At 39.5% G+C, this 17,466-nt stretch overlaps 1 protein-coding gene across 3 annotated transcripts; it reads right to left on the reverse strand.

Moving 5' to 3' along the window:
- Window positions 1–416: 416 nt before the first annotated feature.
- On the reverse strand, window positions 417–10,838 carry LOC139164656 (carboxymethylenebutenolidase homolog). Of its 3 annotated transcripts, none has more exons than XM_070747066.1 (6): window positions 10,705–10,838; window positions 7,855–8,069; window positions 6,847–6,954; window positions 5,056–5,198; window positions 3,726–3,817; window positions 417–1,285 (listed from the first exon to the last, which is right to left on the reverse strand). In XM_070747066.1, the coding sequence occupies exons 2-6, from the start codon at window positions 8,067–8,069 to the stop codon at window positions 1,106–1,108; spliced, it is 738 nt and encodes a 245-aa protein (XP_070603167.1). In that variant the 5' UTR covers window positions 10,705–10,838; the 3' UTR covers window positions 417–1,105. The 3 variants fall into 3 exon arrangements, with proteins under 3 accessions (XP_070603167.1, XP_070603166.1, XP_070603169.1); XM_070747065.1 differs by having other exon boundaries at window positions 10,516–10,815; XM_070747068.1 differs by having other exon boundaries at window positions 10,689–10,810.
- Window positions 10,839–17,466: the final 6,628 nt, after the last annotated feature.

A 17,466-nucleotide genomic window follows, 5' to 3' on the forward strand; every position in this document is an offset into this window, starting at 1 on the left:
TCTCATGGGTTTTTTTCTTACACCCAAGATAAGATTTTCTCCTTGTTTTAAGCTACAAGACGCAGGAGGCCACAGGAGGAGGAATTATTCAATGAAACTGATCAAAAAGAGATTTAAAACAGACAAACAAACAAAACATCTTTACATGGCTCCACCGTTTGATTTGATTCTCCAATCTGGACCAAGAAATAGTATGGAACGTCACAGCAAAATGCTTGCAGCTTCCATGCCCTGGAGGTCAGTCACTTTTTCTCATCAGCCCGTTTCTCTTGGCTTGTTAATCAGCTTGACGAAAGCTGTTGAAAAATCTGAAAGCCTATGTTTGTGTTTGCATAATTTAAAAATATTAATGTAACATGATTTTGGAAGTTTTGTAAAGTAAGTGTTCTAAAATTACTTCTAGATATCCACTGAACTGATATAAAAATTTAAAAGTTTATTGAAGGAAGGAATCAGCATGGAAAACAGATTTAAAATATCTCCACATTTGTTTGTTTGTTTGTTTGTTTGTTTGTTTATTCATTCATTCATTTGGACATCTTTGTTGCCCAATCCCATTGGGATTCAGGGATATCTTAACTGTTAGGAATATAATATAATATAACAGAATAGAAGAGAAGGGAAGAGAAGAGAAGAGAAGAGAAGAGAAGAGAAGAGGCCGAGTGTGACTGGACACACAAGGGATTTGTCTTTGTGAACATGCTATCAGTAAAAAATACAGCATTTTGTTTTATGAACAATTCTTACTCTAAAAGCAATTTTTGAAAAAAATATTAAAGCCATTGGCTTGCAAAAGAATCCCAAGATCCATTTTCTCAAGCCATAATTTTTATCTTGTGCCCTTCTAGAACAGTTCCTATGAGGTAATTGTGGGGAGACTTTAGTATATTAATTGCTCCATGTAATTCAGATGATAGCTCCATGATCAAAGTTGGCATATCATATTTGGTTTGTTTGCTGATTTGACAGCATGGTATTGGACGGGAAAGTATAATACAAGTTTGCATGTAAGAACAAAGAACCATATTTCCATTCTTAAACCTGATTCTGGTAGGTATGCTATCTAGGGGAGGAGATTTCATATTTTGATTGAGTACACCAATTACTACATATATTTACACAGCCAGGCCAACATATCCCTCCTCGCTTCTTCAATGTAAGGTTTATCTTGAGGATTAATATCTTCTCTCTTGCGGTGCACAAAGCCATGTGTCTGTCCAGGATATATTTTCACTTCAAAATCAACTTTGCATTGTTGTTCCAACTTCTTTGTTGCCTGAATATACTGAAACAGAAAAGTCCTTTTTATTATGATATTAAATTATGTTCATGATGTCATCTCCAGAGCCCCCTTATGTTCTCTCATCTCATTGGGAGTTGAGATATTTATGTCCTCAGGCTCAGCCTATATGCTTCCTGTGATATCCTGATCTTAACAGGTACAGTAATTAAATAGAAATACTGTATATTGCAATTCGGTATCCTGGGACTCAAATTCTATAGTGTCATTTTTGGGTGTACATTTTAATGATTAACATGAGTTTACATGATCACACAAAGGGGGTGCAGCTAAAGATCTAAAATGGTAGCCAGAGTTCTAGAAGCCAATTATTATTTTGTCCTATATGAAGATTTTGAATTCTGTATCTTAAAAATATGAAAATCTTGTGATTCATAAAGTTATTTTAAGTTTTTCACTAGGATTGCAAGGATTGCTTACTGTATTTTTTGGACTATAAGACACACCGGTATATAAGATGCATCAAGATTTCAAAGAGGTAAGTAAGGAAAAAAAGGTTTTGCCCTCCCCAGACCCCTCTCCCTTGTGGGGTGCCTCAGGGGTCGGTCCTCTCCCCCCCCTGCTATTCAATATCTACATGAAACCGCTGGGTGAGATCATCCAAGGGCATGGGGTGAGGTATCATCAGTACGCTGATGATACCCAGCTTTACATCTCCACCCCATGTCCAGTCAACAAAGCAGTGGAAGTGATGTGCCGGTGTCTGGAGGCTGTTGGGGTCTGGATGGGTGTCAACAGACTCAAACTCAACCCTGATAAGACGGAGTGGCTGTGGGTTTTGCCTCCCAAAGACAATTCCATCTGTCCATCCATCACCCTGGGGGGGGAATTATTGACCCCCTCGGAGAGGGTCCACAACTTGGGCATCCTCCTCGATCCACAGCTCACATTAGAGAAACATCTTTCAGCTGTGGCGAGGGGGGCGTTTGGACTGGGGGTCACTGCTCACAGTCACTCATGCCCTCATCACCTCAAGGCTCAACTACTGTAACGCTCTCTACATGGGGCTACCTTTGAAAAGTGTTCAGAAACTTCAGATCGTGCAGAATGCAGCTGCGAGAGCAATCATGGGCTTTCTCAAAAATGCCCATGTAACACCAACACTCCACAGTCTGCATTGGTTGCTGATCAATTTCCGGTCACAATTCAAAGTGTTGGTCATCACCTATTCAAAGTGTTGGTCATGGCACCGGACCAGGGTATCTACGAGACCACCTTCTGCCGCACGAATCCCAGTGACCGGTTAGGTCCCACAGAGTGGGCCTTCTCCGGGTCCCGTCAATAAAACAATGTCATTTGGTGGGCCCCAGGGGAAGAGCCTTCTCTGTGGTGGCCCCGGTCCTCTGGAACCAACTCCCCCCGGAGATTAGAATTACCCCCACCCTCCTCGCCTTTCGTAAACTCCTTAAAACTCACCTCTGCCATCAGGCATGAGGGAACTGAGATATTCTTTCCCCCTAGGCCTTTACAATTTATGCATGGTATGTTTGTTTGTATGTATGTTTGGTTTTTACAAATAAGGGTTTTTTAATTGTTTTAGTATTAGTTTTAGTATTGGATTTACATGATGTTTTGTACTATTGTTGTTAGCCGCCCTGAGTCTACGGAGAGGGGCGGCATACAAATCCAATAAATAATAATAAATAATAATAATAAAAGTATTCTGCAAGCATCCCAAACCCTCTGCATGCCCCATTTTTCACAAAAACGGGCATTTTAGCATTCTCCAGCCACCAAGAGCACTCTGCAGGTCTTCCAATCCCTCTGCGCATCCCATTTTTTGCAAAACCAGTTGTGCAGACAGTCCTGGAAGTTTGCAGAGTGCTTCTGGGGGCTGGGGGAAAGGCAAAAATACCCCTGGTTTTGCAAAAAATGTCCCTTTTTAGTCCATTTTTCAGAAAGCAGGCTACAGGCCTCCCAAACCTTCTGCGCACCCCATTTTTGCAAAAAAGGGCTGGAGTTTTTGGAGGCCAAAAATGGCTGTATTCGGTGTGTAAGACACGCACAATTTTCCACCCTCTTTTAGAGGGAGAAAGGTGCATATTATGCATTGGAAAATACGGTAATTTGCCTTCTCTCATTAATCCCAAGCATTATTATTTCTGAATTCACAAAGCAACATTTCCCTCTCATGAAGCAGATTCTTTAGCCTCTGAGTCCCCAGACAGTCTAAATCTTTTACAGAATAATGTTTCTTTCCAGACCCCTTGTTGAGGAGTAACTCTTTTACAAGGGGGGAAATTGCTGGAATACATACAATAATGTTACATTTAGGTATGTTTGGGGCCAGGTATCAGAAAGAATCATCAATTGCATCCATCAGAATAAATAATCACAAATCTATTCCCACTGATACTGTTGATTGTTATACTGCTTGTACATGTGAGATGTGATTCTAAATTCAGCATCCAGAACAATATCTTACCTGTTCAAGAGGCATGTACTCATCCTTCTCTGCAACAATGAAAAATGTGGGATTTTTCAGGTTGAAATTGTCCTCCATTAAACTGACAGATCCTAAAATATATTTGACCAAAAGCTATATTAAAACCAATATATTAGTACTGAATGGCATCACAAAAAACCCTTTTGTGTCATACAAACAGTTCAAATTCAGACACATTACCCCCAAACTACCCATTTATAGTATTTATTTCACTTAATCTTCTGCTGATAAATATAGACTTGAAAAGTAAGTTGTGTATATGAAGAGCCCTATAATATCATAGCAAGAATGATCCATTAGTCCAGACTAGCATAATGTTCCTGTTGGAGTAAAAAGTAGGGCAAGAAAGGACTCATGGCTGATATTCAATCCCTGCTTGCCTTAGAATGTGAACACTGACTCTGCCAATAATTGTGCAAGACCCAAAATTCCTAGTATGGAATTCTATCTATTCTATCTAAAAATCTATTCCCTAATAGATTTTTCATGAAAACATATCCCAATCTGTTGTGGTTAGCTCTGGCCCAGCTCCTGCCCCAAGGATTTTGGATGTGGGGGAGACATCCACATGCTGCAGGCCTGTTTTGCCCCCGGTGGAATCGGATGATGAAGGCTCCTCTGACCAAGAAGACATGAGTGACAGGAAGGAGGAGAATGTGGCAGACAGCTCAGAAGGAGATCAATTATCTAGCTCCTCCTTGGATTCAGAACAAGAGTTAATGATACAGCCACGCATGCGGAGAGCGATGCATAGGCAACAACAACTGAGAGATTATTATCAAAGAAAATGAGGCCACCTGTGGTTGGGTGGGGCTGTGGTCATTAGTGAGACTGCTATAAATAGCAGCCTGTGGGTTTGGCCATTGTGGAGGATTATCTGATCGTTTGGTGTGTTTCATGACTGCTTTACTGACTTTGACTTTTTGTGTGCTGATTTTTCTCTGCTTTGAAACTAAACCAGAGCAAAGTGTGTTTCACTTTGTGAAAGAAGTACTTTGAATTGCCTCACAGCTGCAAGCTAAGTATCACAGGACTGATAAGGGACTTAGATAAATTACCAGTTTGTTTGGAGACGAGTGCTCTTTGCTATACCAAAAGAGGGCTTAGTTTAAGTAAATTTTCATTATAAAGAACATTGTTTTGAATTTTCAAACGTGTGTGTGTCTGAAATTTGTACCTGTGAATTTTTTGGAGGATTCTACCAGAGAGCCCGACAGAACACAATGTATTTATATCACCTATTTTTATATTATCTATCATTTCCTTGAAGATAATAAACTGCACAACCTCCATTGCATTGAACACATACCATAGAGGGACACGCCTGCAGAAAATATAATATAGTTCAACATCAAATGATGTACAGCAGATCCACCCCAACAGAAGCCAATGACTCCCATCCTTGTCACATTACATTTTTCCTTCAAATATTTCAAGACCACACCGATTTCTCTAAGACACAAAAAAAGTATGTCAGCAAAGCAATCAACCAGAAAAATAGTAATCTCAGGAGGAGGAAAATACATAAAAGCACACACAGATGGACCCAGGATAACCATTTCATGAATGGAAAGGGCTCCTTGTATTCACAAAACAGGTAGTGGAAGCTCCCTACAGGGTAAAGGTGGCTGAAAGGTGCTCTATAGAGGTTTCCCCCTTTCCCTGCAATTCTTTTTTCCTGTCTTTTATCAAATTTGGCCATGTAAGTCTGCTAGGTGTTTTTTTGGGGATCAAAAAGGTCTGGAGCCCTGGCTACAGATGAGGCCTCCATAGTCGTGGAGCACGCGTCGGCTCGACTCCCTCGTCGCCAGTGATATAAAGGCAATGGAGAATTGACTCTGGAAATCAGAATGGTTTATTTGGCAGAGTATTCACTAGTACATTCAGTAGTGCTCTAAAAGATTAGAGAGAAAGTGCGGTATTTTGGCAACTATTTATACTTTCTCTCTCTGCAGCAAATGGCAGTTGACACTTGTTACATTTTCCCGCTTGAACACAGTAACCAATCAGTAACTTTCATACAGATGTGAACTTTGGGTGAACTATTTACATTAGAATATTTAAATATTTACATAGTTCTTAGATGGCCGCAAAAAGGAGCAGGAAGTACAAGGCCTGTATCTTTTACATCCCTTTGTTCTAGCACAGTAGTTTCCAAAGTGGATGCTACCACCCGCTGAGCGCGGTGGGATGACTTAGGGAGGCACTAAGAGGCAAGGGGGTGGGGTGGCAGGAGGGTGCTAAAAGGCAAGGAGGCCGCAAGGGGGTGGCAGGGAGCACTAAGAGTTCACATGGTAGGCAGGAAAGCATGTCAGGGCAGTGGGGAAGGGAACTAACAGCCTACTCCCTCCCCCGTATTCCTGCCATGCTTGGCAGTCTTCCACGTACACTTCCCGGCAGTCCCCCTTTCCCTCTTGTCTTCCGAGGTTGGAGTCCAGCCCTCCCCTGCCGGCCAGTAGGTGGCAGGGTGGCCCTTGGTGAAAATGCAGATGCTGAGAAGGGCGGTGGAAGAGTAAGCACATGTCCCGGGGCTGCTGCACATGCACCCATCCATTTCTGAAAAGGCAGAACTTCCCCCCTTGCAGGTAATCCAAAGAGGGGAGGGGAATGCTACAGGAAGGTCACCTTCCACCTATTCCGGCTCCGTGGAGCTTACCTTCCTGGCGAGGCTCAAAGACCACCCAATTCTCTAGGCAGCGCCACTTTCTCCCTGCCCCGCCAAGACCGCCACCACCCCAGGGACTGCACTCTAGGATGGCACATGACAGGAGACTCGCCTTCCCAGCTTCCTCTCTGGGACCCTGGCTGGTAGGCTGGGAAATATCGGGGCACACACCACCAGCCTCAGCTTTCATGCCTAAAGAAAGCTAAGAACTCATAGTCTTTTGCTTTCTAGGCCAGCACCTTAACCATTTCCACTAAACAGTATTTTTCAGAGCATTTTGCTGAAGCTGGCTGAAAAAAGTGTAGGAGATACAAACTAAGATATATTAAAATGTGCAGGATCTGAAGAGGGTTTGTCTGTGTTTGTCTGTATGTTTTGATAGATGTGTGTGTGTGTACAAAAAAAAGGTAAATACCTTTCAAAATAAAACCTTACCTATCTATATTTTTGGGATCTCGTGTTTTTAGCCATTCATTTATTCCAGACATATCATTAGATGGTTTCCAAGGTTCTCCTCCCTTAAAAAAGTCTGGACAAATTGTACTGCACAAAAAATTAAAAACAAAATCATTCATTAAAACCTTTCTTATTTAATAGTCATCTATAACGCAGACAATTCACTCACTTTTACAAAAATTTGCTGGGAGAAAAGAACAATAACATGCCTTAAACAGTGAGAGTTGTTAAATTGGATGACTAGCAAATAAATAAATAAAGCCTAATCCCATATTCACCAGATGCTTTCACGAGAGAAGCAGAAACTGTATTATTGTCACTAGATTAAAATATATGATCGGTGTAGTCAATGATTGATCTGTTTGAATGCTGATGCATGGCAATAGGTTACATAACTAATTTATGTCAGCAACTTTCTTGATTTCACCATTGTGCATACAAAGAAAAAAAATTCCTATATGGAAAATCATCCCAGGAAAACCAACAGATCAAATGACTGGGTAGATATATGTAGTTACCTGCTTTTAAATGTAAATATGAATTTATATCCTATATAAGTTATCATGTATAATATTAGTTGTTCTTTGCATCTAAATATTAGCTTACTGAATTGATAATTGAAAATCGGTCAATCAATCAAGTTATTAGCTATTTAATTTGGACAGGTTTTATTTTATTTTATAAAGCTAACAACCAGGTAAATCAGCTCAGGGTGCAAATTATTGTTATTATTTTGCATTTCATATGCTGTGCTATGAGTCTGCGGAGAGGGGCGGCATACAAATCTAAATAATAATAATAATAATAATAATAATAATAATAATAATAAAAATAATAATTCTACATATCTATTCCATTACATAATATATAAGCTTGGATATACATACTGTATATAAATCGACAAATTAGAAGGCACCTTGAATTAAGAATCACACTACACAAAAGAGAGAAGATTATGATGGAGAAAAAATAAAATCTATTTCTTACATGTAGCCATTGGAAGCAATCAAATCAGCAATGTATCTAAGATTTGGGAGTTGCCATCCAAATATGTCATGAATCACAAGTATAGCTGCATTAGTCTGAAAAGAGGGCTTCTTCACATAGGCTTTAATATGTTCAATTGACACTTCACATCCAAGAGGTTGATAATCAAACACATCTCCAAGATCACATGGACAAAATTTAGGCTTCTCTGCCATCTGTAAATGTAATGGGACACATCTGGGAGACAATTCTTTAGTCTGTTTGTAGATTATGGGATGCATTCGTACACTTTGTAACTTACAGATTTAAAAGTGGAACTACACTTAAATCTTGTAACTGATAATTTACCAATAATTGTAAAGTTACAACAACATATTTAGGATCAGACACCCAAAGAAAACATCCAAAACCTGATTTACTTTTCAATTGGGTCTTATTATGATCGTGGAATCACACATGATTATGGTAATACAAGATATATATTGAGTGTCTTAATGAGAAAGAGACAGATCAAGATTTGTCTTTTCAGGATATTGTGTGAAGAAATTTAAGAGAAAAATGCCACATTTTTAAAAAGGTTTTATTTGTTAGAAATGCAGATAGAAGCAAGCTGAGTTTTGTGAAGGCTTATGTTCTTTGAATAAACTATATATATAGGAGAGAGGGTGGAGGGGGAGGGAGGAAGGGCGATAGAGATGATCACTTCTGCACAGCTTAAAACAAAACTTGCCAGGCATGTTAGACTCATGAAGATTCTGTATCGAAAGATCTTAATTTTTTTTAATATTAATAAGTGTTGTAGATCAGGGATGGGTTCTCACTTACCTTGCCACTGGTTCACTTCCTTCCATGCGGGCACAGGCAAGGTATGCGCATGCGCAGTGCCAAAAACTCAGCTTTTGTGCATGTGCAGAAGCAAAAACCAGCCCCACTAACATAAAATCATATACCAAAATGTCCTACCTGTTAACGACTACTTCACCTTCAACTGCAACAACACACGAGCACGAAATCGATTTAAACTAAATGTCAACCACTCCAAACTTGACTGCAAAAAATACAACTTCAGCAACCGAGTAATCAACGCCTGGAATGCACCACCTGATTCTGTGGTTTCTACTCCTAATCCCAAAACCTTTAACCTTAGATTATCTACAATTGACCTCTCCCCATTTCTAAGAGGTATGTAAGGGGCGTGCATAAGTGCACCACTGTGCCTACCATCCCTGTCCTATTGTCTTCTTTTGTTATTTTTTATCATTACTTATCTAATGCTTTATTTGTACAAATTACGACCCTATAATTGTTTGACAAAATAAATAAATAAAATAAATAAAAATAAATAACCAAAAAGATGGTGTATTCCACAGACTGGCACCAACAGAACTGGCTCTATGACATCATCAGCGGTTTGCTACTGGTTTTATAGAACTGCTGCGAACTGGGAGGAACCCACCTCTTATTTGCACATTTTAAACATTTCCCCACCTTTAGTGAACATTCTAGCAAGGTTCACAAATTTGTCTACTTGCTTAAATTGCCACTATTTCTATATGTCCCTTGACTTTTCTTTTTATTTACCCTGTCACACACATCTTTCATCTTTGTAACATAATCTTTGAAACTTCAGATCGTGCAGAATGCAGCTGCGAGAGCTATCATGGGCTTTCTCAAATATGCCCATGTTACACCAACACTCCACAGTCTGCATTGGTTGCCAATTAGTTTCCGGTCACAATTCAAAGTGTTGGTTATAACCTATAAAGCCCTTCATGGCACCGGACCAGATTACCTCAGGGACCGCCTTCTGCTGCACAAATCCCAGCGACCAGTTAGGTCCCACAAAGTGGGTCTTCTCCGGGTCCCGTCAACCAAACAATGTCGCTTGACGGGACCCAGAGAATAGAATTGCCCCCACCCTCCTTGCCTTTCAAAAGCTGCTTAAAACCCACCTCTGCCACCAGGCATGGGGGAACTGAGATACACTTCCCCCTAGGCCTTTACAATTTTATGCATGGTATGTCTGTATGTATGATTGGTTTTTATATAATGGGTTTTTAACTGTTTTTAGTATTGGATTTTGTTATATACTGTTTTATTGCTGTTGTTAGCTGCCCCGAGTCTGCGGAGAGGGGCGGCATACAAATCCAATAAATAAATAATCTTTGAATCCAGATTTCTCACTGTATCAGCCATTTTGTCTAACATTCACTGCAAATTATTTGGAATCTCTCTTCGCCAGCAAAAAGGCATCACCTTTATGCATTAAAGTATTTATAGCTGTTGTTAACATATCTCTGACACAACACGATCCTTATATTGTTATCCATAAATACATTACAATATCAAGGAAAAACATCACACCTCTTGATTTAGTTCCTCCTTAATAAATGGTCCCCTGGACTATTTCTTAAGCATTCTATTTATCTCATATACCCTTTTGTTCACATTCTGCATCTTATCACATTCAGCAGTTGTCTTTTACTGTGCAAAACATTCTATAAATGAAGCTATAATATGCTTCTAACTCACAATCAACTTTCTTTCTCCCTTCCATAAATTTGGTTATGATCTCCTGAAGGGAAAATCTAGGGTGCACAGTCTCTGTCTAGCAGAAATCTTTATTGCTCTTCCAAAATTTCTTATTGTTACCTCTCATACCTTTTTGTTCAGAACTCTGCCAAACATTTTCCTTGGTATCCTTAAGAAAGTAATTCTCCTGTAGTTTTTTCATGGTTTTTATTATCTTTTATTCAACATGGCAGAATAAAGAAGCGTCAGCATTTCAGCTATTGATGTAACCTTTCTTCAGAAAACAATATGATGGAGCATACCGGATTTCAACAGTACCTGGAATGTTGAAGTCAATTTCAGAGGTTTGAAAACTGTTTCTTTAAGGCAGGCGGGGGAATGCTGCAGCTTCTTTCACCTTGCTTGATACAGCTCCACTGAAAAGGCAGCAGAAATATTTGCTTATTACAAAAGAGCTCAAAGGTTGACAGACTGTAACTCTATTCTAAAGTGGGGAGGAAGGATGTTGCAAAATCTTCATTCCCGCCCCACTCTGGAGCCAGCTACAGTTGGTATTTGCTGGTTTTCCGCATTACTCAAAATTTCTGCTATCAGTTCTCCAGAGCCTGTTAAAACCTACTGGATTTCACTTCTGGGTCCCCTGCTTAAGCAGGGAGTTGGACTAGAAGACATCCAAAATACCTTCCAACTCTGTTATTTGCTGATTCTGATAGAACATCCAAGATTAACAGACCTCTATTTCCTTTATACAAGTGTTCCCTCGATTTTCGCGGGGGATGTGTTCCGAGACCGCCCGCGAAAGTTGAATTTCCGCGAAGTAGAGATGCGGAAGTAGATACACTATTTTTTGCTATGAACAGTATCACAAGCCTTCCCTTAACACTTTAAACCCCTGAATTGCAATTTTCCATTCCCTTAGCAACCATTCAGATTATTACTCATCATGTTTATTTATTAAAGTTTATTAAAAAAAATTTTATTAAAGGCAGACGAAAGTTTGGCGATGACATATGACGTCATCGGGTGGGAAAAACCCTGCAAAGTATTTTTTAATTAATATTTTTGAAAAACCGTGGTATAGACTTCCCGCGAAGTTCGAACCCGCAAAAATCGAGGGAACACTGTATTTACCTACATTATAAACCAAAATATATACCGTGCATTCTTTGAAAGAAAAATCTTCTTATTTTAATTATTTTTTCAAAAAAAATGCCAGTTTGCAAATGCATGGAGATGTACATACAAAGGGGTAGGTGAGTTTAAAAAGGCAGTGGTTCTGATCACACAATTCAAAATCCCACCCTTTTTAACACAATGTCCTGTATAAAATCGTGGGGCTTCGGTCACATGATCATTTGTGGATACCCCCAAACCTTATGAATAAATAGATATGAATATTGCTTTGGACTTTGCAGCTTCAATGCCTGGGCTCAGTTCCATCTAGCAAAGAATCTCTGGGTTGTTTTCCAATTCTGGCCTAGAGCCAGATTCCTCCTGGTTCAGACCAGTTCACCCAAACCGGTAGTGACCCACTGGTGATATCACAATGACATCACAGAACAGGTTTATTCGATGCTGCTCCGTGGGTGCCGCCATCTTTATTTTATTTTTTTGATTTTTTCTTTTCTTCTGAGCATGTGCAGGAGCCAAGTTTCCTGCAGTGTGCCTGCGGTTGCCATCTTGGTGTTTTTTTTAATAGATTTTTTTGTTGACTTTTTTTCTGAACATGTGAAGAAGCTGAGTTTTGGGGACTGTGCAAGTGGTTGCCATCTTATTTTTCGCTTATTTTCCCCCCTGATTTTTCAGCACTGCGCATGCATCTGCACCCATGAGATGCACCCATGCAGCACTGGAGGAAATGAACCAGCAGAGAGTTCATTTGAGGTAAGTTAGAAGCCATCCCTGCCTCGAGCTCACAAATTGTGCCTTTACCACTTGGAAACTAGGTTATGATAATATCTATTCTAGCGGGTTGTTCTTGATAGCAAAACATAGAGATGCTTCAGTTTGAAAGGATGCATTATTGGGAACAAATCCTTTTCCAAGCTACCTCCAAATGAAGAGAAGTGGACAGCCATTCCAAAGAAACCTCAGTTGATTTCATCCCAAGAAGGAATTTAATTTCAAATCCTACACATACTGTTCTTTTTAATACTTACATGGGTTTGCGTTCTGAAATAATAGTTGAAACCACATTTGAGATGTCTAATATAAAGTGCATTTTGTATAAAAGTGGCTTTATAAAAACTGGCAGAATAAAATTAAAAGGATTTAGTTACAGTGTATTATTTCCCAGCTTTTAGGGCAGCTTGTTCACCTTTGTTCCTCATCTGTCACTCAGCTCTCACCTGTAGCTCATTGTAGTTGTAGCATACAACTGACAATCAATTTCACATGCTGTTGTGCACACTCAACTTTGTACAGAACAAAGTATTCAATGAGAATATTTAATTCATTCAGATCTAGGATGTGTTATTTGAATGTTCCCTTTATTTTTTTGAGCAGTATATATTGAACATTCCAAATATACATAAAAATAACATGCATTTTTAGAAAATACAATGATAAGCGACTTGGTCATGCATAGTGGGAGGAGAGTACCCTAATGCTTTTTAAAAAATGCTTTAATTAGACAAATGAAAATCCTTGCAAGCTCTTAAATGTCAGTCTTGATGAGTCAAGATGGGGAAAAGGGAGTGGGATGGGAAAATGTGGTTGAATCATATATCTACTTAGAGACATTATTAGATATGTAGTGGAGAATCTTCCTGACTTGCAAATTGAGTTTATTAGATATAGAGCAGTGCTTTGCTTCTTGCTCTATAGTTTTTAGAATTTGCCAAGCGCCTTAATTTATTTCATGCTTTATTTTTGAAGGATTTTTCCAAGAATGCCTCTAAACCGCAAATAGGCTCCAAAAGCTACATAAGATAGCATAAATGAAGGGCGGGTTCCATGTTTTATTTGGCTTTATGTCCTCTTATATGGAAAACAAAGATACGTCAGTATACTAGGAAGGGAAAATCTAGCTTGATAACTGGTGCCTCCCAACTGTTTAGACTTTAGATCCTTAATGGCAGACAATTTGTTCAAGTTCCTCCCAACCTCAGAAAAAACCACCACATTCTTATAATTGCAAATGTGCACATCAGTTTAAAAAAAAAGTTTGAGGTCTCAAAAGTATTGCTAATCTCTAATATTTTCCTAGTATTAGAAACAAAATAATATTAGAAACAAAATGCATGAACTTGTTTTATTAAATACTGCTACATTTGACATTATATTTGTCTTCAAAACATGGCTGAACACATCCCTCCCAGACTCCATTATCACAGTATCCTGTTTACCGGTCTGACTGTGAAACCCACAGAGGAGGCGGAGTAGTCTTCTACAAAAATACACTAAACCTAAAAAATATTCAAGTTACACATGAACTCACTCTTCCTGAAACCATCGTCTGCAAACTGTCCTTAAATACCAACTTCACTTCCTATGATGTTATAGAGCCCCTGACTACAACTTCACACATGCGAACAAATAAATCCCACTGCTAACATGGGCAGCCTCCTGCCCATACCCTCTTATCTCTCTTAGTGACCTCAATCTACCTGGACCATAAATGAATGTACGACTGAAACTATCCATGCAACTCCATACAATGCTGTTACTAATCGGGGACTTGATCAACTAGTAACTAACAACACTAGACTCAACAACTGCCTTGATCTCATCTTCTGTAACATCTTAAGCTTAATCTATGGATTACAAATAAAAGAACTCTTTTTTAACAGAAAGGACAGCATGATTGACTTTTGTCTCAATTTACACCATTACAAAAATCACCTTAAAGATGGGACACCCAATTACAACTTCAAAAAAGCCAACTATGACCTCATAGACACCAACCTATCATCTCTTGATTGGCAAACTCTGTTCTCTGGCTGTAACACTGCCGATGACCATTATAACATTTTTTTTGCTTAAAGTCAAAAGAACTATCAAACTACATGTATCACTAATAACTACCATAACAAAAAAACAAACTGCCCATATCAATAAAAAAGCTCCAATCCCAAATAAAACCCACTCTCTGGCAGAAAAACAAAATTGAAACAAACCTTAAAAATCATTACAAACATATATGCTACCAAATAAAGATTGAATGCTCCAACTATCAAACAAGAGGAAACCCTGCTGCACATGAAACCCAATCATGCCTTCCATAATTTGTAAACAACAAACTTAAGGACTTGAAATCCATTCCACCCCTAAAAGGAGCTAGCAGTAAAAAATGTAATGGTGAAACAGTTAAAACCAACTTCTTCAATACATTCTTCAGCTCAGTCTTTGTAAACAGCAATGGCTCATGCCCAACATTCCCTAATTTTACCACAGCCGGGGGGCTTCTCGGAGGCCTCCTGAACGCCGAACCCGGAAGTTCGGGTTTGGCGTTTGGGTTCAGGAGGCTGCTGGGAGGCTGTTTTAGAAGACGACAGCCGGGCTGCGGGGCTTCCCAGCGGCCTCCCAAACCCGAACCCGAACTTTTGCCAAACTTCTGGGTTCGGCATTCGGGAGGCCGCTGGGAAGCCCCGCAGCCCAGCTGTCACCTTTTAAAAACAGCCGGGGGGCTTCTCAGCGACCTCCCGAACGCCGAACCCGGAAGTTCGGGTTTGGCGTTCGGCGTTCGGGAGGCTGCTGGGAAGCCCCATGGCTGTTTCAAAAGGCGACAGCCAGGCGGCGGCGGTTTTTTTGCGGGTTTTTTGTTGTTGCACGGATTAATTGACTTTACATTGTTTCCAAAGTTCGTCTTACGAACTTTTTGTCTTACGAACCTCCCCCGGGAACCAATTAGGTTCGTAAGACGAGATATTACTGTACTTCCTAAAAAAGCTTTCCACTGCTATGGCTGAACCTCTAAGCATAATCTTTGAAAAATCCATCAGAAAAACTTCCCTACCAAACTCATGGTCCTTAGCCATGGTCACTAGTGTGCCTTTTGTCACCTGTCCAATTGTCTCTCCTTATCTTATACATCATATATATTTTCTTCCTTTCATATATCTTCTCCTCTATTTTTATATCTTTTCTTCTACCCTTTTCTTTATATATAATACTTCATGTCTATTCTCTTCAATATGTATTGTGTATTGGACAAAATAAATAAATAAATAAATAAAATAAAAAATAAATCTTCAAAAAGGGAGACCTCAGCCTAGTTGAAAATTACAGACCAATCTTTATACAGTGTCACCAGCAAAGTCATAGTATCAATCATAACCCAATCCATTACCCTGTGCACAGAATAAAACAATCTACTCTCTAAGAAACAATTTGGTTTCAGGAAAAAATTATCCTGTAAAAATATACGGACTTCAAAACTTGACCAGGACAAAGTAATAGACACAATTTACAGACTTCTGTAAAGCCTTGACTTTGTGTCAGAATGGTAGCACAACTGGCAACTCCAAATCTCAACCAACAAATGCTCTGTCCTACACATTGGCAAAAGAATCATTAAAAACAAGCTGAATGGACACGACCTTGCAGATGACTCCCACTCTGTCAAAGACCTTGGAGTATTCATATATAATGATCTAAGTGCCAAAGCCCACTGTAACAACATTGCCAAATAAGCATTAAAAGTTTAAACCTAACCTTGCATAGCTTCTTCTCCGGTAATATTACACTATTAACCAGAGCATGCAAAACATTTGCTAGACCAATTCTTGAAAACAGCTCATCTGTCTGGAACTCACTCTGCATATTGGACATTAATACAATTGAGCATGTCCATAGATATTTTACGAGAAGAATCCTCCACTCCTCTGCTTGCGACAGAATACCTTATGCCACCAGACTTGAAATTCTGGACTTAGAAAATGTAGAACTACATCACCTTCGGCATAAAGTAAAATTGTCTGCTACAATGTAGAACTACATCACCTTCGGCATAAAGTAAAATTGTCTGCTACAATGTTCTATCTGTCAACTCCTAATTCAGCTTCAACCACAACAATATACGAGCACATACGTAAAACTCAAAGTGAATTGCTCCAAACTCGATTGCAGAAAATACAACTTCAGCAACAGAGTGGTTAATGCCTAGAACTCACTACTTGACTCTGTGGTTACATCCCCAAATCTCCAAAATTTTAATCTTAAACTGTCTACTGTTGACCTCACCTCATTCCCAAGAGATCTGTAAGGGGCGTGCATAAGTGCATCAGGGTGCCTACCATCCCTGTCCAAATGTTCCCTTTTATTTATCCCCATTTTATGTATTCAAATAACATTATGTATATTATGAAATACGCACTTGACAAAATAAATAAATAAAAGAAACACGTGCATCTGATCAGTTACACCCCCTTTTAATGGAAACTTCATTCCTGCATTCCTCCAGGGTGAGATGTATTTGGTCAGTCTGTTGGACGCGTTTGTGTAGATGTTGCAGCGGCCTGAAAATGACATCCATCGCTCAAGGGATTCATGTATTGCTTTAAATAAGCATTGCCCACTAGAATTTTTTTTATTGGTCAAGTGTGATTGGACACACAAGGAATTTGTCTGGGTGCATATGCTCTCAATGTACATAAAATATAGATTTCTGAAGAATCATGTGGTACAACACTTAATGATTGTCATAGGGGTCAAACAAGCAATGAAGAAATAATCAATATTAATAAAAATCTTAAGGATACAAGCAACAAGTTAGTCATACAGTCATAAGTGGGAGGAGATGGGTGGTAGGAATGATGAGAAAAAAGTAATAGTAATAGTAGTGCAGACTTAGTAAATAGTATGACAGTGTTGTGGGAATAATTTGTTTAGCAGAGTGATGGCGTTCGGGAAAAAACTGTTGTTGTGTCTAGTTGTCTTGGTGTGCAGTGCTCTGCAGGGTAGGAGTTATGCAGCGTTGGGCGGCTCACTGTGTGATTGCCTTCCTGACGGCGTTCCCGCCGCATCGGCTTAGCAGCCTCCCTACGCTCTGCATTTTCTCTGTGACGTTTCACGGCGAGGCCCCGGCAGTTGGAGGTAGCGACGTCTCAAAACCTTTAGGGGGAGCCCGCGGCAAGGCCG

This window comes from Erythrolamprus reginae, chromosome 3 (genome assembly GCF_031021105.1).
Source record: "Erythrolamprus reginae isolate rEryReg1 chromosome 3, rEryReg1.hap1, whole genome shotgun sequence".
Lineage (NCBI taxonomy): Eukaryota > Metazoa > Chordata > Lepidosauria > Squamata > Dipsadidae > Erythrolamprus > Erythrolamprus reginae.